Source organism: Mycena indigotica (assembly GCF_014461135.1).
Source record: "Mycena indigotica strain 171206Taipei chromosome Unknown Mind.scaff0003, whole genome shotgun sequence".
NCBI classification, from domain to species: domain Eukaryota; kingdom Fungi; phylum Basidiomycota; class Agaricomycetes; order Agaricales; family Mycenaceae; genus Mycena; species Mycena indigotica.
The window spans coordinates 1,780,019-1,800,584 of record NW_023503002.1 but is presented as its reverse complement, the minus strand read 5'-3'; the positions used below and the strand labels follow the sequence as shown (position 1 = coordinate 1,800,584).

The 20,566-nt window shown below is 49.6% G+C and overlaps 16 protein-coding genes across 16 annotated transcripts; 8 read left to right on the top strand and 8 right to left on the bottom strand.

Annotated features, from left to right (window-relative positions):
- Window positions 1–22: 22 nt before the first annotated feature.
- Window positions 23–305, top strand: MIND_00329800 (DPH-type MB domain-containing protein; the record flags this gene model as incomplete). Its single annotated transcript, XM_037360153.1, has 2 exons — window positions 23–205; window positions 252–305. The coding sequence occupies 2 exons, from the start codon at window positions 23–25 to the stop codon at window positions 303–305; spliced, it is 237 nt and encodes a 78-aa protein (XP_037223038.1).
- Window positions 306–362: 57 nt separating this feature from the next.
- Window positions 363–1,063, bottom strand: MIND_00329700 (uncharacterized protein; the record flags this gene model as incomplete). The annotated part of the gene is made up of 5 exons (XM_037360152.1): window positions 995–1,063; window positions 896–951; window positions 795–849; window positions 548–745; window positions 363–497 (listed from the first exon to the last, which is right to left on the bottom strand). Exons 1-5 carry the CDS (start codon window positions 995–997, stop codon window positions 363–365), a joined length of 447 nt encoding a protein of 148 aa, XP_037223037.1. The 5' UTR covers window positions 998–1,063.
- A 128-nt stretch (window positions 1,064–1,191) lies between these two features.
- On the top strand, window positions 1,192–1,904 carry MIND_00329600 (uncharacterized protein; the record flags this gene model as incomplete). Its single annotated transcript, XM_037360151.1, has 3 exons — window positions 1,192–1,378; window positions 1,595–1,773; window positions 1,824–1,904. 3 exons carry the CDS (start codon window positions 1,192–1,194, stop codon window positions 1,902–1,904), a joined length of 447 nt encoding a protein of 148 aa, XP_037223036.1.
- Window positions 1,905–2,069: 165 nt separating this feature from the next.
- Window positions 2,070–2,686, top strand: MIND_00329500 (J domain-containing protein; the record flags this gene model as incomplete). Its single annotated transcript, XM_037360150.1, has 4 exons — window positions 2,070–2,121; window positions 2,176–2,267; window positions 2,317–2,361; window positions 2,414–2,686. The coding sequence occupies 4 exons, from the start codon at window positions 2,070–2,072 to the stop codon at window positions 2,684–2,686; spliced, it is 462 nt and encodes a 153-aa protein (XP_037223035.1).
- Window positions 2,687–2,720: 34 nt separating this feature from the next.
- Window positions 2,721–3,272, bottom strand: MIND_00329400 (OHCU-decarbox domain-containing protein; the record flags this gene model as incomplete). Its single annotated transcript, XM_037360149.1, has 1 exon — window positions 2,721–3,272. One exon carries the CDS (start codon window positions 3,270–3,272, stop codon window positions 2,721–2,723), a length of 552 nt encoding a protein of 183 aa, XP_037223034.1.
- A 165-nt stretch (window positions 3,273–3,437) lies between these two features.
- Window positions 3,438–4,174, bottom strand: MIND_00329300 (RNA polymerase II subunit RPB7; the record flags this gene model as incomplete). The annotated part of the gene is made up of 5 exons (XM_037360148.1): window positions 4,145–4,174; window positions 3,765–4,085; window positions 3,650–3,715; window positions 3,536–3,601; window positions 3,438–3,485 (listed from the first exon to the last, which is right to left on the bottom strand). Exons 1-5 carry the CDS (start codon window positions 4,154–4,156, stop codon window positions 3,438–3,440), a joined length of 513 nt encoding a protein of 170 aa, XP_037223033.1. The 5' UTR covers window positions 4,157–4,174.
- A 40-nt stretch (window positions 4,175–4,214) lies between these two features.
- On the top strand, window positions 4,215–5,208 carry MIND_00329200 (Tgs1 protein; the record flags this gene model as incomplete). The annotated part of the gene is made up of 2 exons (XM_037360147.1): window positions 4,215–4,410; window positions 4,454–5,208. 2 exons carry the CDS (start codon window positions 4,215–4,217, stop codon window positions 5,206–5,208), a joined length of 951 nt encoding a protein of 316 aa, XP_037223032.1.
- A 33-nt stretch (window positions 5,209–5,241) lies between these two features.
- Window positions 5,242–8,405, bottom strand: MIND_00329100 (Chloride channel protein; the record flags this gene model as incomplete). Its single annotated transcript, XM_037360146.1, has 22 exons — window positions 5,242–5,376; window positions 5,432–5,592; window positions 5,642–5,740; window positions 5,791–6,031; window positions 6,082–6,247; window positions 6,293–6,363; window positions 6,410–6,497; window positions 6,545–6,622; window positions 6,670–6,683; window positions 6,737–6,868; window positions 6,914–6,943; window positions 6,987–7,147; window positions 7,195–7,287; window positions 7,334–7,406; window positions 7,461–7,568; window positions 7,613–7,629; window positions 7,679–7,745; window positions 7,791–7,894; window positions 7,938–8,014; window positions 8,056–8,230; window positions 8,280–8,313; window positions 8,361–8,405. 22 exons carry the CDS (start codon window positions 8,403–8,405, stop codon window positions 5,242–5,244), a joined length of 2,169 nt encoding a protein of 722 aa, XP_037223031.1.
- A 43-nt stretch (window positions 8,406–8,448) lies between these two features.
- On the top strand, window positions 8,449–9,220 carry MIND_00329000 (Mediator of RNA polymerase II transcription subunit 4; the record flags this gene model as incomplete). The annotated part of the gene is made up of 3 exons (XM_037360145.1): window positions 8,449–8,800; window positions 8,847–9,056; window positions 9,105–9,220. The coding sequence occupies 3 exons, from the start codon at window positions 8,449–8,451 to the stop codon at window positions 9,218–9,220; spliced, it is 678 nt and encodes a 225-aa protein (XP_037223030.1).
- A 25-nt stretch (window positions 9,221–9,245) lies between these two features.
- Window positions 9,246–9,948, bottom strand: MIND_00328900 (uncharacterized protein; the record flags this gene model as incomplete). Its single annotated transcript, XM_037360144.1, has 2 exons — window positions 9,246–9,554; window positions 9,601–9,948. 2 exons carry the CDS (start codon window positions 9,946–9,948, stop codon window positions 9,246–9,248), a joined length of 657 nt encoding a protein of 218 aa, XP_037223029.1.
- A 27-nt stretch (window positions 9,949–9,975) lies between these two features.
- MIND_00328800 (Cmgc cdk cdk7 protein kinase) lies at window positions 9,976–11,380 on the top strand (the record flags this gene model as incomplete). The annotated part of the gene is made up of 6 exons (XM_037360143.1): window positions 9,976–10,037; window positions 10,089–10,138; window positions 10,186–10,319; window positions 10,372–10,551; window positions 10,596–11,102; window positions 11,150–11,380. Exons 1-6 carry the CDS (start codon window positions 9,994–9,996, stop codon window positions 11,378–11,380), a joined length of 1,146 nt encoding a protein of 381 aa, XP_037223028.1. The 5' UTR covers window positions 9,976–9,993.
- A 163-nt stretch (window positions 11,381–11,543) lies between these two features.
- On the top strand, window positions 11,544–13,898 carry MIND_00328700 (PHD-type domain-containing protein; the record flags this gene model as incomplete). Its single annotated transcript, XM_037360142.1, has 17 exons — window positions 11,544–11,589; window positions 11,641–11,665; window positions 11,712–11,753; window positions 11,807–11,855; window positions 11,899–12,174; window positions 12,219–12,459; window positions 12,508–12,552; window positions 12,598–12,631; window positions 12,681–12,768; window positions 12,815–12,916; window positions 12,971–12,989; window positions 13,043–13,091; window positions 13,139–13,254; window positions 13,309–13,393; window positions 13,445–13,604; window positions 13,652–13,826; window positions 13,876–13,898. Exons 1-17 carry the CDS (start codon window positions 11,565–11,567, stop codon window positions 13,896–13,898), a joined length of 1,554 nt encoding a protein of 517 aa, XP_037223027.1. The 5' UTR covers window positions 11,544–11,564.
- On the bottom strand, window positions 13,878–14,996 carry MIND_00328600 (Endoglucanase V-like protein; the record flags this gene model as incomplete). The annotated part of the gene is made up of 6 exons (XM_037360141.1): window positions 13,878–13,948; window positions 13,997–14,193; window positions 14,241–14,456; window positions 14,507–14,562; window positions 14,611–14,738; window positions 14,774–14,996. 6 exons carry the CDS (start codon window positions 14,994–14,996, stop codon window positions 13,878–13,880), a joined length of 891 nt encoding a protein of 296 aa, XP_037223026.1.
- A 172-nt stretch (window positions 14,997–15,168) lies between these two features.
- Window positions 15,169–15,848, bottom strand: MIND_00328500 (uncharacterized protein; the record flags this gene model as incomplete). The annotated part of the gene is made up of 3 exons (XM_037360140.1): window positions 15,680–15,848; window positions 15,360–15,626; window positions 15,169–15,311 (listed from the first exon to the last, which is right to left on the bottom strand). Exons 1-3 carry the CDS (start codon window positions 15,825–15,827, stop codon window positions 15,169–15,171), a joined length of 558 nt encoding a protein of 185 aa, XP_037223025.1. The 5' UTR covers window positions 15,828–15,848.
- A 50-nt stretch (window positions 15,849–15,898) lies between these two features.
- MIND_00328400 (E3 sumo-protein ligase 2-like protein) lies at window positions 15,899–18,073 on the top strand (the record flags this gene model as incomplete). The annotated part of the gene is made up of 3 exons (XM_037360139.1): window positions 15,899–16,000; window positions 16,050–16,199; window positions 16,250–18,073. Exons 1-3 carry the CDS (start codon window positions 15,905–15,907, stop codon window positions 18,071–18,073), a joined length of 2,070 nt encoding a protein of 689 aa, XP_037223024.1. The 5' UTR covers window positions 15,899–15,904.
- A 74-nt stretch (window positions 18,074–18,147) lies between these two features.
- Window positions 18,148–20,559, bottom strand: MIND_00328300 (uncharacterized protein; the record flags this gene model as incomplete). The annotated part of the gene is made up of 3 exons (XM_037360138.1): window positions 18,148–19,882; window positions 19,932–20,053; window positions 20,101–20,559. 3 exons carry the CDS (start codon window positions 20,557–20,559, stop codon window positions 18,148–18,150), a joined length of 2,316 nt encoding a protein of 771 aa, XP_037223023.1.
- Window positions 20,560–20,566: the final 7 nt, after the last annotated feature.

The following is a 20,566-nucleotide window of genomic DNA, read 5'->3' as shown; positions in this document are numbered from 1 at the left end:
TTGTGTGATTGACGTTGGCGCGATGGGTGGCTTTTACGACGAGATTGAAATTGAGGATATGGTCTGGGACATCGACAAGGCGGTCTATCACTACCCTTGTCCTTGCGGCGACCGCTTTGAAATATCCAGACTTCAGCTTGCCAACTGCGAGGATGTTGCCACTTGCCCAAGCTGCAGCCTCGTTATTCGAGTGATATATGACCCCGTATGCTTCCACCAATTCCCTTTGCCTCCACACTTAGTTGCTGTAGTTGGACTTTGAAGAGGAGAAAGATGGCTCAACAAATGATACAAGCGAAGCATGACATATTTGTTTGGCGTAGAACTGCACACATGGATGTATCATACGGAGAAGAGCACCTTTACCGGGGGGCAGCGCCTGGCACAGTCCGTCTCTCACGGCGAGGGCCTCCAGGTCCACTGCGCTCTGGCTGGGCAGGCACGGGAAGGACGACATTGACTTGGATCGAATCGAAGTTCAGGGCGGAGAGCAGAGCCTACGAAAAAAAATGAGCTCCATCGCGACCATTGATCATTTCCAGTTTACCTTGGTGTCGGGATCAATCTCAAGACCAGCAGAGACATCCAAGGCTGAGACTTCTGGAACGTAATTGTCTTTGCGTTCCCTCTCCTCTTCTTGTAGCTTGAACGAGATGCCACGGACGGGGCCCTTTTGGATACGCTTCATGAGATGGGTAGTGAAGCCCGAGATTTTGTTGCGGAGACGTTTGGAAGGGACGACGGCCTAGAACGACACATCAGAGAGTGAGAAACCGTAGGTAAACTGCACATACGACTTCATCGATGATTCGCTTGTTCGTGTGGAAGTCGAGTGTGAGCCGGGGATAACTGTAGAAATAAGTATTTAGTCAAGAGTCGCATAGGTGAATCTAACTATTTCTCAATGAGGACGCGAGATGCACGTTTAGTGGTCTTGGTTCGCACACGTCCCTACGAAGGGTGAGCAATGACTAGGCGACGAGGTACCACTAACCATGTCGTTCCGTTTGAAAAGGTTACAAGGAAAAAAGGAGTCACGAGTGTAACGGACACAACTGAACAGCGTGACCTCAATCACACCGCTCTTCCTCTCCTCCCAAGGTCTTCTTCCCTGCTTTATCCCAACAGCCTGTTTGACTCGTGCTTTCCATAGCGCGACACTCAATCTTGGGCTCCAGCACCTAAAAAACCATGGTCCGCATCTCTGTCCTGGCAAGTTTGCTTCGTGTTTTGGGGGATGTTTTTTTTTATCTCAAGTTGATTCAGAACGACTGCCTCAATAACATTGTCAATGCAGAACGTCGTGGCAAGCGGCAGGTGCTCATCCGGCCTTCCTCAAAAGTGGTGGTCAAATTTCTCTCCGTTATGCAACGCCACGGTACGTCGTCTACTTTTTTCTCTCTCTCTCCGGAGTGATAACTACGGTCGATACGGTCTTTCCACCTGTCGATCGTTTTAACGCTCCGAAATATCTATCTGCATCCAGATACCAAACAGCTTGGGTCAAGCAAACACATTGGCTCGAGTTCACAGAAGGACGCACATTTTTTCTCTTCCTCTTTTCTTTCTTCCTCTGAGTTAATTGCTTTTGAAGGCTACATAAACGAGTTTGAAATCATCGACGACCACCGATCCGGTAAAATCGTCATTCAGCTCAACGGACGTCTCAACAAAACCGGTGTCATTTCTCCTCGCTTTAACGTCCAAGTAACCCAAATCGAAAGCTGGGTCAACTTACTCTTGCCTGCTAGAGGTTTCGGGATTATCATATTGGTTTGTGCCCAGTCATTGAATGGTTCTTTCTCATGCTTACGATACTTAAGACAACGAGCAGCGGAATCTTGGACCACGAGGAGGCGCGTCGCAAGAATGTCGGGGGTAAACTGCTTGGATATGTGTACTAAGTGGCGTGTAATATCCCAATATATTCTGCATGCTCTTGAAAGTCAAAGCTAGCGTCCTGGCCAAATTCACTGTTGTAGACGTAGGAGAAATCGACATCACGTGTTCGTGACGAGAGTCAACCACGGTCCACTAGTACTTGAATAACTTATTGCGACGGTGGTCCAATGGATCACTATGAAGCCCTTGGAATACCACCTACTGCTCGTCCTGACCAGAGTGCGCGTCAATAACCACAACTACTTTCCATATCTCACACTACTGGACTGATAGTTCGCCGCGCATATAAAGCCAAGGCTTTAGAAACACATCCAGATAAAGCTTCCACTGAAGACAAACTGGCAGCCGAGGCCAGATTTCACCAGGTACTACTGTTCCAGCTCAACCCAGCTAATCATTTGACAAAATGTTCAGGTTCAGCAAGCGTTCGAGGTGTTGAGCGACCCCTTCAAACGACGGGTTTGTACCACTGGCGTCGATGTGTGGTTGGTTTATTCTTACAGTCTTGTAGACTTATGATATCCAACAAGGGTATCCGAAGTTAAAAACCGCCTCCGATACTCAGTCTCGACGAAACCGAGAAAGGGAAGCATGGGCGTTGAAGAGCTGGCAAGAGTCCGAAGAGCATTTTCGGCTACTGAGGCAGCAAGCACGAGATGATAGAACACGCCAAGAGGTCGAATACAAGGCGATGGTGGAGCGCATATTGGCTGAGTTCCATCGCCAGAATCCAGAGTGGAAGTCACGACAACAGCATATAAACTCACGAGTGCGTCAGCTGTGATTCAGTACCCCCTAACTGTCTATTATTATTTTATTTACTGGATCTGTACATGTTGAGCGCGACTCTTGGCAATGCGTCCCACATCTTGGATGGCACGAAGCAACTCCGATGTCCAAGCGCCACTCCCAGGTTCAATGCGCGTCAAACTACCAGGGAAGGGCGCTGAATCGGGCGAGATATGGAGGAAATCTTCCATTTCAACCACGATTGCTTGTCGACTGCGTCCATTAACGAAGGTGATATAGCGTAAGCCTGGGAAGCTGTGTTCGTAGCAGTCGTTGAGATACGCAAGACGATGAAGAAGCTCGGGGGTAGCGATGTTAACGCCTTGTTCTTTGGCGCTGAGGGAAGAGATAGCTGCTTTCTCTCCAATGCGAGGATGTCCACTGATGAAGCTGGTTTGCAACTCAACTGGCCACATCTCTACTTGGGCAACAACAGCATCCACTAGCGCATCGTATGTTGCGTAATGACATCCTTTGAGCTGAACAGCTGCAACAAGTTTAGGTAGTGTGTCGGTTGGCTCAAAGAGAGTCGCAAAAATCTGAGCCAGAGTGGCTTCGTCAATCTGCAATGGTAGAGACATGGAGCAGATTCTGATTTAGAAGGTGTAGTCACACCGTGACTCCTCGTTTTAGCTTTATGGAAGACGGTTGTGGATACAGTAATTACTTGTAGTGGGCACTTGATTTGCCCAGTCGGATTTCAGCTTCACCCGCGTCCAAGTATCTCGCGACGACATCTCAGCCACCTAATTAAGAGCCCCCAAATGATCTTCCTTAATTGTTCCAATGGCAAACTGCACCCGTGTTAGTGACAGGCAAAAAGGTTCATTATTAGAGGTCCCACAATTTCGGTGGCATCTACACGAGTTCCGACAATCTTCAGTCGAACGTGAGTAGATTTTTCGATGATCTAAAGAGGGTTATCATCAAGTAGAGAGCACAAGGATGCGTGGTCTACCTGATCCGCAGACGCAAATGAAGGCGGATTCGAATTTGAATCAAATTTGAGGTCGGGATGGATGAGCTACACAGCAAATTTGAGCTGGAAGTCCGGTAGTGCTAAACAGACTGACTTGGTGGGATACAAATACTTGAAGTGGCCCTACATCCGCGAAAAATCCCATCTTGTTCACGTTGCTCACAACGCCATCAACAACTTCACCCTTGAATGGCTTGAAAACGATAGCCCGGTATCGGGTGATGAATTCAGCTTGACCACTGCCGCTCAAGACCATTCCTTTGCCAATGTCGAGTATAGAGACGACAGCGATGATGTAGCCAAATTGGCCAGAACAAGTACCCTCAACGTCCGCATAAAGTTTGGATTCGAGGAAGTTGAGCATGCGAGGACCGAAATACGAGGGGTGGAGCAGGATGGTATGTGTCAATTCTTTCTGTGAACAAGAATAGCACTAGTTTGTGGTTCGTCCAAAGACAGGGCAACGAAACTGACGATGAAGAACATGGCATAAACAGGAAAGACGTGAGCGTGTCTGTCACATTTACGTAAGGCAAAGAAGAACATGGGCAAACGCCCAGGTACTCGAGTTGGTGGCCTTGCTAGGTTCCTCGAACCTGCAAGCAACACCGAACGGCCGACAAAGAAGCAAAGAACGGACTCTGAAGTTCAATCTTGGACATGGATCAAGAAATACGATGCTTCCGGTCTTGTACCACACTACCAGGATGAGGCTGATGTTCCAGAGCATCTTCAGAAATGTGGGGGAGAATAGCTTTGGAAATATTGGCTCACTGCGTTCAGACTTCGCTCAGCGAACGCGATTTTTCTCTTTGTACTCGTCTCCTCCTGGTTGTTTACTTGACGAAGAAGGATGGTATAGTATCACACCAGAACTGATAGCAGACCGAATAGCAGAACGGTGTCGTTGCGACACCATTTTGGATGCCTTTTGCGGGGTAGGTGGGAATGCCATTGCATTCGCTCAAACTTGTGAACGAGGTTTGCTTTCCCAAGTGAGCATTTCGCAGCTGACGATCCAAGTCATTGCTCTAGACATCTCTCCCACACGTCTGGCTCTGGCACGGCATAACGCGCAGATATATGGAGTCGCTGACCGTATTGAATTCATTCTCGCGGATTACCTGGCCTTCGCCAGTTCTTATCTATCCCAAACCCACAAACAACGCAAAATCGATGTCGTTTTTCTTAGTCCTCCGTGGGGCGGACCTGGCTACATCTCCGGAGACTTATCCTCACCAGTCAAACCTGAGGTTGGCACAGAAACAAAACACCCCAACTACTCCCTCGCTTCCATTAAGCCTATAAACGGTACAGAGCTCTTCCAACTTTCAAGAAGAATTACACGCAATGTCGCATACTATCTCCCTCGAAACACTCGCATTGATGAGATTGGGGCCTTGGTCGTCGGTCCTCCTGAGCGAGAAATGGTGGAAATCGAAGAAGAATGGATGGGAAGCAAGCTCAAGGCTCTGGTGTGCTTCACAGGCGGTTTGGCAAATGGACAACCTGAATTGTTTCACGACATCTCAATCTGAATCGATTCCACTCACATTTCGTCGTTCTACCGTCTAATCCCAACTTCGACGCTCTTGAGCCAGGGCTCCGGAATGTGCGAATTGACAGGTCAAGAGTGTCACGACATCTCTGCGAGTAGTCATCCCTATTAGACGTCCTCTCGACGTGAAGACGATTTGGCGCAGATTCTGTGAAGTCAAGTGATCAGATTCGGTAATAATGATGAAATCGATATCTGCTTACAAATTTCTGAAACATGTTCACAACAAATTCCTTTGGCACCTCTGGACGCAATTGCAAGACAGCTTCTTCCAGCAGACCAGATAAATCAAGGAAAGCATTGGGCCCTGGTATGTCACTTATTGAAAATACGCATTCCCGGGTACGGTTTGAGCTGTCGTCAACTTGAAATCCCATCAGCATCCAAGTCTAAATTCAAGAGGTGATAGAGACCTAACGCAGAGCGAAGTTTGTCTCGAGTGATAAGCCCGAGAAACTCTTGCTCTCGGACAACAGGAAATGAGTGATAATCGTACTTGTCGAGGAGCGCAGCTAGAGGGATGCAATTCAGATGTGCGGTAACCCGTTGCCTAAATCATCACCAAGTTTTTCAATGGTTTCGCCTCGGTCGTGGATGAGTATGAGTCGATTGAGTCGGCGCATAAGCTGAGCACCGAGATCGGGTTTCTTGTCTTGATAGTTCACAGGCGGTAGCCAAGGATAAGCCTTCATGGCTATCCAAGCCGCGTAAATTCCACCATCCTTCCCCAAAGCATCCCCGATCCACTTGGCAGTCATGACACTGACCATGATTGGGAGAACATGCGAAAGAGCGCCGGTAAGCTTAAACGAAGTCAGGATGGAAGGACAAGGGAAGACCGCAGCAGATATACCTCAAAAAGTATGACGACAAGAGAGATGGTCATTCTTGTCACACCTCCTAGCATCGCAGACGCTCCGATAACGGAGTAGAAACCAGGCGAAATGCAACGCTTCGTCAGTTCAGGTGGGCATGACTGGAAAATCCAAGCCATCGGATAGGCCCGATGAATTGCTTGTCTGAATATATCTAAGTCAAGGGATTTCTCCAAATTAACAGCTTACACCAATAGGCCCATCGCACGACCAAGACAAGCACCAATAGCGATAGTCGGGAGGAAGATACCACTTGGGATCTACGCGGCACATATGTTTGACAAAAAAAGCTATTCAGCGACTCACCATCATACCGAACGTCCACGCCGTTAAAAGGACCTTGAGTGCTGCCGTCAAGAGCAGAAGAAATACATTTTCCCACATTGCGGTTGGACTAAGGGAGTAAAAAACGTCTGGCACTGCGACAAGTAGCCGACGCACTTGCAAAGCCCATGATAATCGATCTTGGTCGGGTCACATTCTTGAAAAAGATTGGCTACTAGCTCAGAGGCTTGCACTCTAGGAAAGGAAGTGAGCTAGAGCCGATATAATCAGACTTGGCAAACCGAGAAAAGACGATCTGTTATACGTAAGTCATCCCAGATCGGAAAATATGAGCACGATTAATCCTACTAAATAACTGGTTGCGGCTGTGATTGCACTCACGCCAATGACTTCGAGGACAGGCCAATCATTGAGGACACTACGCCGTCGATACAGCGCAACTTTAACATTGATGCGAATCAGAATCGACCCAAGAACGCCCTAACTAGGTTGGGAAGAATGAAGCTCATTTAGCGAATGACGAACTCCGATAACACCAAGAGTGAGCCAAGGGATCTGTTCGAGTCTTAACATGTATTTTTGGTGGTTTTGAGCGTACCAGTTCAAATGCTCTCCAAGTATCGGAACCATTTGTCACCTGAAATAATACTAATTTGGATGTGCCGAAGGGGTCAACCCATTGTAGTGCAACGGCAGCTATTGCAGAGGCTACGAAACCCCGCCACATAACTTCGGATTCATTCGCAAAGACGTCTAGCTCTACATGCAGGTGAGCAGATCCAAAAAAAGCTTGCAAATAGGAGAACCTTCCAGGCCAAAGAGGACGCCTCCCAGTGGACTTCCGAAAGCAACAGAGACTCCTGCTGCTGCTGCTGCCGCGAGGAGCTTGCGTTTTTGAACTGTTTACGTAGTTGGTATTGGTCCTGCGGGATGACATGGACTAACCTTCACTGTTTCGAAAATGCAGAAGGTTTAACAGCATATAACAAAAGCAACAAGCGACGTGAACAAGAGGGCCCTATGTGAAAGGGGCATCTTCAGCCTTGAAATGCTCGGATTTTATTAACTCCACCTCTTTTCCTAGGGAAAGACCAGATGCGACTGCAAGTGCAAGACCAAGGGCTTTGATGAGTAGTGTCCAAGGGGTCAAGAAAGCCGTCAAGACGTAGCCGCCCAAAATCTGTCTTCGGTAAGCAGAAGAAGACCAGGCTTTCATCATCTCACAGCCTTAATTTCGGGAACTAGCAATCTCATCAAAATCCAATCAGAGGCGGGAGAGAACGCACTCACTGCCAGTGTGAAATGCATAAGGGGCATATGTCGTGACGAGGATAGCTGCAGCGCCAGCAAACGACACCTAAGCAAATGGGTGAGTCTGCTGATCAACGAACGAGCATCTTACCGCCAAAGCCACATATACTGAAGAATGCAGCAGCGATTGCGCGAAGACGTTTCTGAGATCCAAAAATGCGCTCCACGTCATCCATTCCCCGCAAAGTTCGCCGGCTTATTTGTGAGCGATACTTTTAGTGATCAGAGTAAAACTCACGCTTAACACTGCTACAGCACGTTACTTGGTTGTAGAAGAGGCCGTTAGAACAGCGCCCCTCCCGTAGATCACCTAACCTGCAATGATGAGGCCCAGAAAGCAGGGGCGCCCGACCCACCATTTAACAAGCACATCCAACCAGCCACCAGTTAGCCCAACTCCGATTCCAGTCAGAATGACAATGAGCCACATCCTAGCAGCGTCGAACCATGGAAGGAGAAGACCTCTAACACCGATTTGAGCGCGAAGAACATTGTTCCTCTCCCTTTCAAGTGCTTCTTCGCGAATGAAGTCTGTAGTGCAGTGAATACTTGGGCGAATTATCGTGGAAAGGTTCAAAACCTATGGTACTGCCGTCGACGTAACGCGAAACTTGCTTTCAGGAATTATTAAATAGCTTAAACACAAAGCTACACGTCTTACGGGTAGAGTCATTGGCGGAGACGTGAGTCGATATTCCTGGTCCATCTGAGGCTTGTGACTTGGCTTGTGACAACAACGGTTTACGGTTATGGCGAACGATTCCGATTCTATGGTCGAGTCGCTGCTTCGTCCACTATCAGAACTGCAGACTTTATCCCACACCCTGTTCATGTCTTTGTCTCCCCCACAAACCAAGCCGCCTCCCCCACCATCTCTTGCTGCATTCATTGCTTGCGATGAAGCATTAGCATCTGCTGTCAATCTTGCGTATACCCACCAAATCAAACAACGGAAAATCGAGGTTTTGAAAGAAGAGATACTTGAACTCGACGGCCGATGGCGCGAAATTTGCACGCAACTGAATGTGGGCAAGTATGAGCTAGAGCAAGTGATCGAGGAGGGTCAAGAGCTGACACAGTCGATTGAGCAAGCGAAAAAGGGTGGGAACCTTGCTCTAGCCCTGCTTTCTTTTTATCTACCACCTAGCGTCCATCCCATATCCCGAGCTGTTAGCTCTTGCTCAGAGCTTGAGCTCCTTCACTTCAGCACCGCCCAATATGTCACTCGACCCCTCACTTCCTGGCCAGCCTCCGCTGTTTTTCCCGCCGTTCCCAACCGAGGAAAAGCTACGCCGCGGCAAGCTAGAAAACGAGGCCCCTCTCGCAATACTTGGCGAAACACATTCTATTGGAAGAGGTATAATCAACAACCGACAATGATTTGAGTAGCCCTGATTATCTGCAGCTCCTGTGGTTTCGCCGCCCAAAGTGCTCGACCCCAATGTCAATTCCTATCAACAAGATCATCGCCCTCAGCAGCAGCTGTTCGATCTCGATCTGGATTTGAACCCAGATCTGTAGCCCGCTATGAATATTTTGCCTAAGCTCATGGGTCAGGTTTCAGTCTCGGGTGTAACTTGGTTGTCGAAGACTGTCCGCCTGCTTTGGCTTTCAATTCTTTGAATGTTTCCACGAAACTGCCAGCCAACTTTGCAATCCTTCCTTCTCTGACCACTTGCCCATAGTTTTCGGCACTCCACCGTTGGAGTTGCCGGCGAAAACCTAGGTTGGGGCACACAATGGGACGCTTTGCCTGTACATAGCCGACGGCTTCAAACGAATCCATAGAAGTTGTAGCGACGAGATAGGCGCAGACTATAGTCGCACTGCGACTGACGCCTTGGAAACAATGGACCTACCCGATTATCAAAAGTAGAGATTCCTTTCCGCAATGTACATACCAGGACATTGTTGTCATCGTTTTGCTCTAGTGCGGCCACAATGAAAGCTGTTGCTTGTGTCAGGTATTGGAGGATATCAGCATCCGAACGGTCTGCAACCGAGATATGCATTCTGTGGTCGTCCGCAATGCAGTTGGGGATGGAGGGGACTCTGTCGATGACACTGACAACATGGGTGATGTTAAGTCGAATTAGTTCCTTCTCGTCATGTGCGGTGAAATAGTCGGAGAGGTATAATCGCGGCACAATAAGTGAAGCCAATCGCGCCTTGCCGGACGCCAAGAGTCCCTTTTGCGGGTTCTGTGCTAGGATTCCTGTTTGCCAGCTGGGAGAAGCGAATGAAAGCATTTTTGACGCGACTCAAGTGATGTGACATCGCCCACAACTTCCTTCATGGATGCAGTGGAGAAAGCAAATGCGGAACGTCAAAAACGATGGTAGGGTAATGCCATCTACTCCCCAAACGCCGCACTGTGTTTTGCTCTAAGGGTAAAAGACCAGAAGATTGGAGAGGGTACCTACGCTGTGGTCTATCGAGGTGCGCCAGTGCGTTCAATCTTTTGTCGTCTGACTGAATGGGGGTAGGAAGGGAGGCATCCAGTGGCAGACAGGTAGCCATAAAGAAGATCAAGGTCGGCTTGTTCAAAGATGGGCTCGACATGTCTGCTATTCGCGAAGTGAAGTACCTGCGTGAGCTCAAGCACCAAAATATCATCGAGGTGAGGAGCATATTGGTGACGAGAAAGAGGTGTTGCCCATTTTTTTTCACAGCTGCTGGATGTATTCTCTTCGAAAACAAATCTCAATCTTGTACTCGAGTTCCTAGAATCCGACTTGGAGCGTGTGATCAAGGACAGGTCCCTCGTATTCCTTCCCGCTGATATCAAAAGCTGGATGGCAATGACTTTCCGTGGACTCGAGTTTTGCCACCGGAATTGGATACTGCATCGGGTTTGTCATGGTTTTACTTCTTCTAACGGAACTCACTACCATAGGATCTCAAACCCAACAACTTGCTTATCGCCTCTGACGGTCAGCTCAAGATCGCTGATTTTGGTTTAGCTCGCGACTTTGCAGACCCGGGCTACAAAATGACCTGTCAAGTTATCACTAGGTGTGTGTGTGCAGCTGTTGGCTACAGTCGCGACTCTGACATCAACCATGGATGGTATCGTCCTCCGGAATTGCTGTTTGGTAGCCGCTATTATTCGACTGCAGTTGACATCTGGTCTGTTGGGTGCATTTTCGCTGAACTCATGCTTCGGACTCCCTACCTCGCGGGAGAAAGCGATATGGACCAGCTCAACACGATATTCCGCGCGCTTGGCTCTCCCACTGAACAGGATTGGCCAGGTCACACCAAATTACCAGACTATGTGCCCATCGGTCATTTTACTCGGGCACCGCTGCGAGATCTCTTCACAGCCGCCAGTGTTGACGCTTTGAACCTCCTTACACAATGTTTGATCTATGAACCCAAGAAACGAATCACCGCCAAAGACGTGCGCCTTTCTACCATTTCTCGACTTGACCTTGACTTTTTGTACAGGCTCTCAGTCATGCTTACTTTTTCGCTCCTCCGTATCCATCACACCCGTCTAAACTTCCGAAAACATCTCCTCCCGTGAATACCACACAACCATTGGACGAAATCGACGGCAACACGCTTTCAGGCAAGAACAACCGGAAACGTAAATTGAGCTCTTCAACGGACGAAACCAAGACACGTTCTGCTGTTGCTCGGCGCTTAGACTTCACGAAAACGACCCCAGGCTCATAATTGGTTAACTTGGTGGGCTTCCATTGTGTTCTGTGCTCGTTTATGGACTGTTGACCGTCGCTTACTTATAATAAAATGACCCTATAGTATTATTATGTCTATGGTTACTAAAAAGGGAAGATGAGCAACGCCTGTCTAGTTTGAATGCAACTTCTTTCTGTTCGTTACTTCATCTCGTCGTACCATGCCCGACCAGGATTGGGGACGAGGTACGTTACTACAAGGGGTGGACGCACTGAGCTCTCAAGAACCATTCGCAGTGCTGATATGTGGTGGAACTGATTGGTGGGTTTCAATTGCGGCAATTGGCGCTGGTTGGCGTGATAGTTAGGGTGCGGCTGGGCAAGAAGAATGCGAAAAGTAACGACGAAACGTTGGCATCCCTTGCACCAGTGGTCAGACGCCCAACTGACTCTATTTGGTCAGCCCAGATCTTGCGGAGCCACACATTCTGAGGTCTTTGGCGAATGTCAAGGTAACTTTGTTGTTTTTTTTTATTCATTGACAACTTGGAACAGATAGTTAGCATCCATACTAGTGGCCATGCTTGCCACGCAGTCCTACTCGATGTGGATGGCGCAGCTTGGTTACTTGGCCGCAACGTATCAAGTGCTTTAGGCTTGCCTTCCCAAACAGAGTCTATCTCTGAACATGCCCCAAAGCGTCTGACCCCATCTGAACTTGGCGCACCTCCAGGAACAAAATTTGTTCATGCTGCTTGTGGGCGGAACCACACCCTTCTCGTTGACTCCGACGGAGAGCTCTGGACTGCAGGTGTAAACACTGTCGGCCAGGTTGGCACCCAGAACCGAATTCTCCAGCTAACAATCGTTTTCAGTGCGGCCACCCCACTTCATCGGAAGTTGCGACCTTCAAAACTGTTGCAGTCATTTCCAAGGCTGGAATCAAAGAACATGTAGCCCAAGCAGCGGCTGGCATCACATTTAGTGCTGTAATCACAACTTCAGGCAAAGTTTACACCTTCGGCAGCGGTGAAAAGGGCCAGCTTGGCAACGGACGGACTGGAGAAAGGATCATTACTGGAAACAAAGTCGCATTCGAAGTCGTCAGCGACCCTAGTAAGTAGGCGATAAGTGCTATCTATCCCTTGAACTAATTTCTTGCAGTTGAAATCGAGGGCTTTGAGAGCAAAGTCACACAAATATCGGCGGGCAAGTGTCTCGCTTCCTGAAGCATGGATATTCATAACCCACCAGGGCCGCAACATTGCATAAGCCTTGACTCTACAGGGTATGTCAGCTAACCGGATCACTGTCGTTTTATTATTATTTTCGTGCAGACTTGTCTATGTTTGGGGCTATGGTGGCTACTGCCGTCTGGGCTTGGGGAATCAAGTCGATGAACTGCGTCCGAAAATTGTTCCTAATGTATTGTCGCCCTTGGTTTATTCCGCTCCATTTGACCATCCTCCAGTTCGCCGGGAACAAGGAACTTTTGAGAGGAGCTATCGTCTGTGCTGGACCGTCGAACAGTGTTGTAGTCGATCGGCAAGGCATGTACTGGATGGCTGGAAAGGTTTTTTAGATCTCGCTTTGCGACAGAAAAGCATGCTGACATATCCAATCCCAGTGGAAAAACACCGGTGAAGGCAAGTTTTTTTGGTTGTTTATTTTTGCATGCGATACGACTCACGATTTGTAGGCTCTTCGGGTTCCCCATACTCCTCTTTCCGATATATGCAAGACATAATGTCTGTTTGCTTATGTGGCTCTGTCCAACTCTCATTTTATGAGCTAGGGCTTGCAAAGTGACTTTCGTGGCTTGTGGTGGCGTAACTCATTGGGTGATCACTGACGACGACGACGTTGAAGGACAAGTCATGACAGTTGCATGGGGCCAGAACGCAGCAAACTGTGGGTATACTTGAATGAATAAATGGCTACTAACCACGTGCCTGGCGTTCGCAGACGAACTTGGTCTTGGTCCTGACGAACCAAAAAGTGCCACTAAACCTACGAAACACGTTCCTCTCAGTGGAGTGGATGTCCTCGAGTGTGGCTGCTGTCATAGTGGTCCTTTTTTTCCTACTCATTTTTTCACTAGGCTCGCAGCGGGTCAGAACACGACATTCTTTCTTGTGAGACCCAACGAAAAATACTCTGACCTCCCGAGACACCCTGAAGTCGACAATGTTCCCGAAACATGTGTCGAATGTGGTATTGACCATGGTGATGATGGACCAGAAGTGCTGGAGTGTGAAAAGGCATGTGCAAACTTTGACACTGTACCAAGGTGCTGAGCTCGCATTAGTGTGATGCGCCATATCATATCTCCTGCCTATTGCCGCCTCTTGCGAGTGTGCCTGACGGTGAGTGGTTCTGTGCCGACTGTGAAGAGAACCCTGGCGCATCGGTGGGTGCCGCAGCCAAGAAACTGCAGGCAAGGTCACTCAAACGAAAAGGAGACCCGCCCTCCAGCCCTACCAGTACGTTTTGAATCGCCCAATCGTTGGATAACTGACCTGAGCTATATAGCGTCAAAGAAACAAAGACAATAGACTACATGTATCGCTTTCAAGCTCCAGCTGTTCAATCATTTTTAGAGACACTACCACTCGTCAGACTCATTGACTGATCCAAGTCCAGTCCAACTCACTTGTGAGTAATAAGGCGGTGAAACAGCAACGCAATTGTACGGTGAGATGCAAACTGTGGGCCCAGTATAACCCGTTCCTCCGCATTGATCGAAGCGATTCGCGCACTTGGAAACTGAACAGCCAGTAGTGCTGGGTTGTGTACTCGTGGTCGTCGTCGTTCCCGTCGTAGGTTTGGAGCTGGTTGATGCTGGATTGCCTTTGGCCGAATTGAGTAAAACACCAAGTCAAAGTTAACGATCATACTGACCAGATGCACCAGGAGCGAGCCCCTGGTTTCCGCAGCCTGTGCTCGGCCATAACGGAGCACTCTCTCCGCTTATGCATGCGCCATTCCAGAGTGGACTCCCGTCACTTCCTGACCATGAACTACAGCTGACTTCTTGGAAAGTGCCTGTGAGAGCACCATGACCAGAGGGAAAAAATTGGGCCGCCCCACCAGTGTCTTGACAGATATCGAAGCTCATTGTTTGTTAAGACTTGGGATACTGAACACCTGTGACTGAGCTTACTGAACGGGCATTCCGTGTTGATTATTGGCGCTTGTAGCGGTTTGTCCGCACCATTCCTTGTGTGGGTCAGTTATCCTGTCGAGCGAGATTGGGTGAACTTAAACCTGGTTCCCTGCGACCGGACACATATCGGTGACTTTAACAACGATGGTTTTGCCAAAAGGTCCAGTATAAGAAGGGGAGAAGGGATCATGATTGCCCGTTAAGGAGAAGCATCGGCCACATGCGTCGCCTGCATCGTTTGTGAGCGCGACGATGAATATAAACAAGACAAGTCTGATATGCCTGGGCCAATGCCTGGTGCGGAGCCGAATGCGAGTTGACTTATGGCGGCTGTGAACCCATTGGCAGCGACTCCACAAGCTGGCTGAGAGCATCCGGTGTACATTGTGAAAGATGCATTGCCTGGGCCTGGAAGTTGAACATAGCCTCCAGAAGCCGCAAAAGCGGTCGGTACGATCGTCAAAACGAGGATGTGAAGCGAGAGCATTTTGTTGAGATGGCATTTCTTCAACCTCTGTTTTCAAGCCCGCCTGAATCTCGGTGGACGAGCAACCACCGAGGTCCAGCCGCAACACGGAATTTTGTTCAAGGTCACGATGGTTGATGCACGGAACGGAGTCTCTTGAGGACTATATATTGTTGCTAACACAAGTACTTCTCTAATCACGTTTAGTACGCAATACATCTCCCGTCAGCACACCATCGTCATTCTTCAAGACTGCATGCTCTTCAGGCGAGCCATACGACTTGGGATCTTTGCCGTGGTATGGGTGATTGACGAGGTTGAGCATCGGGAAGAGGGCTGCACAGGTCAGTAACCAGATGATACTTGACTGCCGAAAGTACCCACAGAATTTCAAAGGCGCGTATTGAGAGTTACGATGGGCAACGGCCTTGACCCAATCTGGCTGTGACGATTCACCGTAGAGTGGTTTGCCCTCGCGCGCGAGTTGAGAAAGTTCGTCAAGGTCGCGTTTCTCTTCACGGATGTTCTCAGTCCAACCCCAAAAGCGTTTTGTTGAGCGAGAGTAGGCAATGAGGAAACCGGCACAGAAGCCTAGAAAGCCTCCTGTATATAGCCAGGGACGCATTCGAAAGCCAGTCCGGTCAATTTTCTCTGACAATTGGTCAGTAGGACAGAGCGAGGTTCGCCAAAAAGAAGCGACAAACCCCAGGCATAAAAGGCGACTGGAGTTCCAGCGGTATACGCGGCCCAGGTGGCGTAGTCACTGGGGCGCATATAGCGGATCACTCTCGAAGTATGAGGGTCCGCGTCAATGAGTGGATATGGGTGTTTTCGCTCTTGGATACCTGCCATCGAAGGAGGAGGTCGGTTTGTCACAGCATCACATCACATCACGCTTTTGGCAGGCGAAAGCCTTGTCTTCTGCCACCATGTCCACAACTGGACCAATACGCTCGAATTCGCGCAGAAGCACGCGCTCAGTTCATTCCAAACCGTACTCTCGGCCGGCTACCACGAAGAAATCCGTACTTATATCGCTTTTGTCTATTGTTCTCGCTGACTCTTATTATTCAGCCGTGGGCTATAGCAACTGGACTGCTCAGTTTTTTGAATCCATTACGGAGTCGACGAGAACCCCCGGCAGACTCAAGTGAAGATGAAGATGATGAAGAAACACACATCGAACGAGTTGCACCACAAAATCTATCTGCAAGAGGGCGCCAGGTAAAGTATTATTATTTCGACGCGTTCCGGTTTCTGATTGTGAGTCTTAGATGGCTCACAATCTTGCCATGGTGTCACCAGCTCCTGTCAGCAAGCCTACTCCACATCTTTTACTTGACTCTTCATCTCCCCAAAAAAATCTCGAAACAGTCGTGTCTTTCCTCGATCAGCGGCGCGGTCAGACCATTACTCCCCTGGAAGCGGAGGGCTTGATATCTTTGATTCACAAGAGCACTCCTCCCGATAAGCCCGAGCCTTTCCGCTTCTCGTCCAGTGCTAGTCTTCCGCCAACTCCCGCCCGTGGCAATTCGCCGGTGACGCCCACAACTGATTTGTTTGTCGTGGGCCCCTCCGGCTCCTCTGGGGCCATGAATCCTCGAAGAACACTCTCGAAGAATCCTAATGGTATTTATCGTTGGTCAGGCGGTGGTTCAGCGCGTCCATCAAAAAATCGTTATACCTCACCCGCCTTCGGTACTCCTTCCAGGCCTTCTTCCCCCCATCTTGTTTTCCGCGACTCTCCCAAGGCCGAAGCACCTACCAAGCGTCGTCGGTTGGAAACTCCTTCCCCAGTACCTCCTGCTGTCCCACGGTCAGCAGGCCCTGCCCCATCTCCCACTCGACTTGCCAGCGTGCCAGCACTTGCCACGCCAGCTCAACCGCCTACCACCCCGGTAAAATCTATGACAAAGGTAAAGAGTGTTCCTGTCGTACCTTCACCTCTTCGTCAAGCATGGGGAAGCTCGCCTGCATCGTCTGTATCATCTAGTGCATCTTCGCCAACCACGTCAACAAAGGCTGCCTCTCTCTTAACTGCCATTATTCGTGATGCGAATGCTGAACTTCCAACGCGGTTTGCCGATGTTCGCAACCCGTATCAAGCAGCGAGCCCTGTCAGCAGACGAGTAACCAACACCCATGCGCCAGAAACGACTTCTCGAAAACGCCCCCGTGGCAATAATGCCAACAAGGAGGAAGATAAGGGAGAAAAGGTGATCGTACCCCCACAAGACATCATGGAAGCAACAATGCCGAAGGGCAGCAAACGGACTCGCCCGCCGACAAATCTTCATGTACCCTCTTCAACTTCACCACGACGTAGTCCACGGTTGGGGTCACAACGTGACGATGGGGACACCAACGAAGAACAAGGCCCAGCATCCAAACGCGCTCGCATCCCTGAGGAACCTCCCGATGACATACCGGCGAAGTCAAGTGTTATCGAGGCAAAATCTGTCTCAACACCTATAACCGCATCGTTACCTAGCCCTAGCGAACAAAGCAGACCTAAGCCTCTAGCCAACGTTCCAAGAGAGCCCTCCAAACTACGTCATTCGTTCGCACCTCCAGCGACACCACCACCACTATCAGGAATTGAAGCATCAACGATGGATCCTAAAGACAGGGCACGTTCATTACCTGCCTTGTCACTCCCAACTTTCAGTTTCCCTGCACTTACAAATCCATTGCACCTTGATGAGCATTCAGGTGTTCGTGATTCCGTGCGCCGAATGACAAAGCGCGATCTTCCGACTTATGACTTCACGCGACCTTTGACCGACAAGGGCAAAGCCAAGGCGGTGGAGGGCTTTAACTGGGCCGCTGCGGGTGGTGCCGCGCCCAAACTCTCAGGGTGGAGGTGCGACACGTGCTTCTTGGACAACGAAGCAGAGAATTTGGACCAATGTGCTGTGTGTGAAGCACCCCGCCAGCACAAGGAGCAGAAAGTCGAAACGAAGGGTTTTGACTGGGCTGCTGCCGGGTCGATCAAGCCAAACAAGATTTTAGACGGAGACTGGATTTGCGGCCTGTGTATGCTAAAAAACCCCTCAACGGCTTCCGACAAGTGTAGCGTCTGCGACAGCCCTCGATGATGATTTTTACACCTACAAATGCAATTTTAGTTGTCAACTAGTATTACCAGTACAATATAGTTGGTGATGCCAGGTTATAACCCTTCGAAAAAGGATAAATCTTGAGCCGAAAGACCACCAGTCGACTTGCTTGATGCAGTAGATAGCAGTGGGGGCTGAAACGGCAAGACTGGCTGGGATGTCATGCGAACGGGCAACGGGGTGAGCTTTTTATCCATCGTGCGATTGAGAAACGCAGCCTGCTGACTTTGCATTGTCGATGGTGAAGTTGTATCGGGGGGAGGCAATAGTTCTGGCACGGGCGAAGCGGGGGCTGGCCAACGAATACCGGAAGACGCAGCAGCACTATCTACAAGACTTTTTGTTCGTTGGTGAGCCTGCATCAAAGCTAGCGGTGTGTCATCGGGATCCACGAGGCTGAGCGGCGCGGGCAAAGAACGAGGCGGTTTAGCCGGGGGTCTCGGGGGTGAGGGTGTCCGCAAAGTAGTTGGCTCGCTCGGGGATGCCTCCATGAATTCATTAAAGTCGTCAAAAGCATCAAGATTGCCATCTCCAGCAGAAGATCCTAGTAATGTGCGCTGAGAAGAAGTTGAAGACGACAAGTCCGTTTGGCGGTCACTGAATCCGGAGAAGTCGTCGTCAAGCAAATTGGACAGTGTTCTTGCTTTCTCCATTGGTGGAGATAAGCTAGAACCAGGTGGAGGTGGAAAAAAGGAATGCAACTTGGGAATGGATACTGGGGATTTTGTAGAGCCTGAAGACATGATTGCAGTGGGTGCTTTCCTCAAGGGGGCATGGTTGGCTGTAACAGCTCGAGTGTTCAACGGTTGCCTATTCGTCTGTGACAACAGGGCAGGCGTCGTCGAGACATCCGACATTTCGTCATCAAAGTGCCAGGCTGAAAAGTCGATCTCGTCCGCGGGCAAGACAGATCTCACAGCTGGCGCTATGAAGTCAACTGATGGTGGGTCCAATGGGTGGACAGTACTAGATGATTGCAAGCCGTCGAGGTTTGGCCTGATCACGAGTTTCGGTTGATTGGAAACAATGTCAAGTGTCGCAATAACGGGGGGCGGGGGTGGGGCTAATTTAGCTGGTAATGGTATTGGGTCGTCCAGTAAGTCGGTTGATATAGAAAAATCAGCGATGGGAGCGAATCCAGAAGCCAGCGGGCCAGCACCATCAATATCGGCCAAGAAGTCGACGTCGTCTACGGACAAAGAGAGGTCTTTTGATCCTGTAGATCCATTCTTACGACCAAAACGTCCCAGGAAACGTGAGATAGTCGACGATGCTGGTGTCAAGTCTTGGTCATTTTTGGTTTCTATTTCCTGGTTGGGAGAAGTTGTTGGACTCGCGGCGGTCATTGAAGCATTGGTGGGCGATTTCATGCTGCTCTCTGAACTGGCGCGAGGAGAAGAGACGGATACGGGTGAAGCAGAACGCTGAGAGACAAAATCTCCATTCGGAATGATGGGCGGGGTGCCAGAACGACGACCGAAGAATGAAAGCAACCCTCCGTGTTTTTTCTTGTCCACTACAACGGTCTCGACCTTCAACTTGGAATCGACAATGCGCCACCCAGGTGGCAATAGATCCGGTTCACCCAAAACCTCTGGTCGGTTTTTAACAGAGGCTTCCCATGCTGTGGACCCTTTGGTTGCACTATAATGACCCAGGGGACTGTGCCGAATGAATGTAGCATTGCGAGAAAGTCGAAGGGCATCCGTTGTGCCTTTGGCAATGGCTGACTTGGAAAATGGAGGGATGGGTACTAGGGTAAGACCCGGGGAGACAAGAGTCGTATTTCTTCTTGACAGTCAACACCGAGAAGACAATCTAAGTCATTCGTACGAACATGATCAAATCCAGCCCATTCTTGCGGCCAGTACGATAGTCATTGGGATCCAGATGCGTTGCTTCTGGTGCAGGATAAAGCACCGCTACTTGGCTAAGAATTGAGGCGAGCAGTTCTGGGGGCTGAAAGCCTTAATAACTCAAAAGAAAGTGCTTCCAAGGATACACACCACATGTTGATCTTGCTTTTCCTTCCGTTGTTTGGCTGCTTCCCACTCATCCGTTGGCAGCTCGTCTTCAATCTCTTCAGTCGCCCCCCATGTACCACCCCAAGCAGTTTCGGAGTCAGCCGGGGCCCATACAGCCGATACTGTAGAGGTATGTTCTGACAAACCGGTCTCAAATGTTCCGAATGCATCCGGGCTAGAAGGATGTGATTGAGCTGGTTGAGGCTCTTGCTCTAGCTGGGCGCTGGTAATTGTCTCCTCAGCTAATGGCTCTGGTATATTGGGACTGTCCGATCTCGTGAGTGGAATATCATCGTAAGTTGATTGCCAGGCTGATTTATCGGTCGCAGTGGCCCAGAGAGAGCTGTCAGACCAGGCTGGTGTAGTGTCCCATGAGGGTACTGAGATATCTTGCTCGTCGTCAGCAGCTGTGTTCCATGCATTAGCCCATGGATCTTCCATGCCAGGG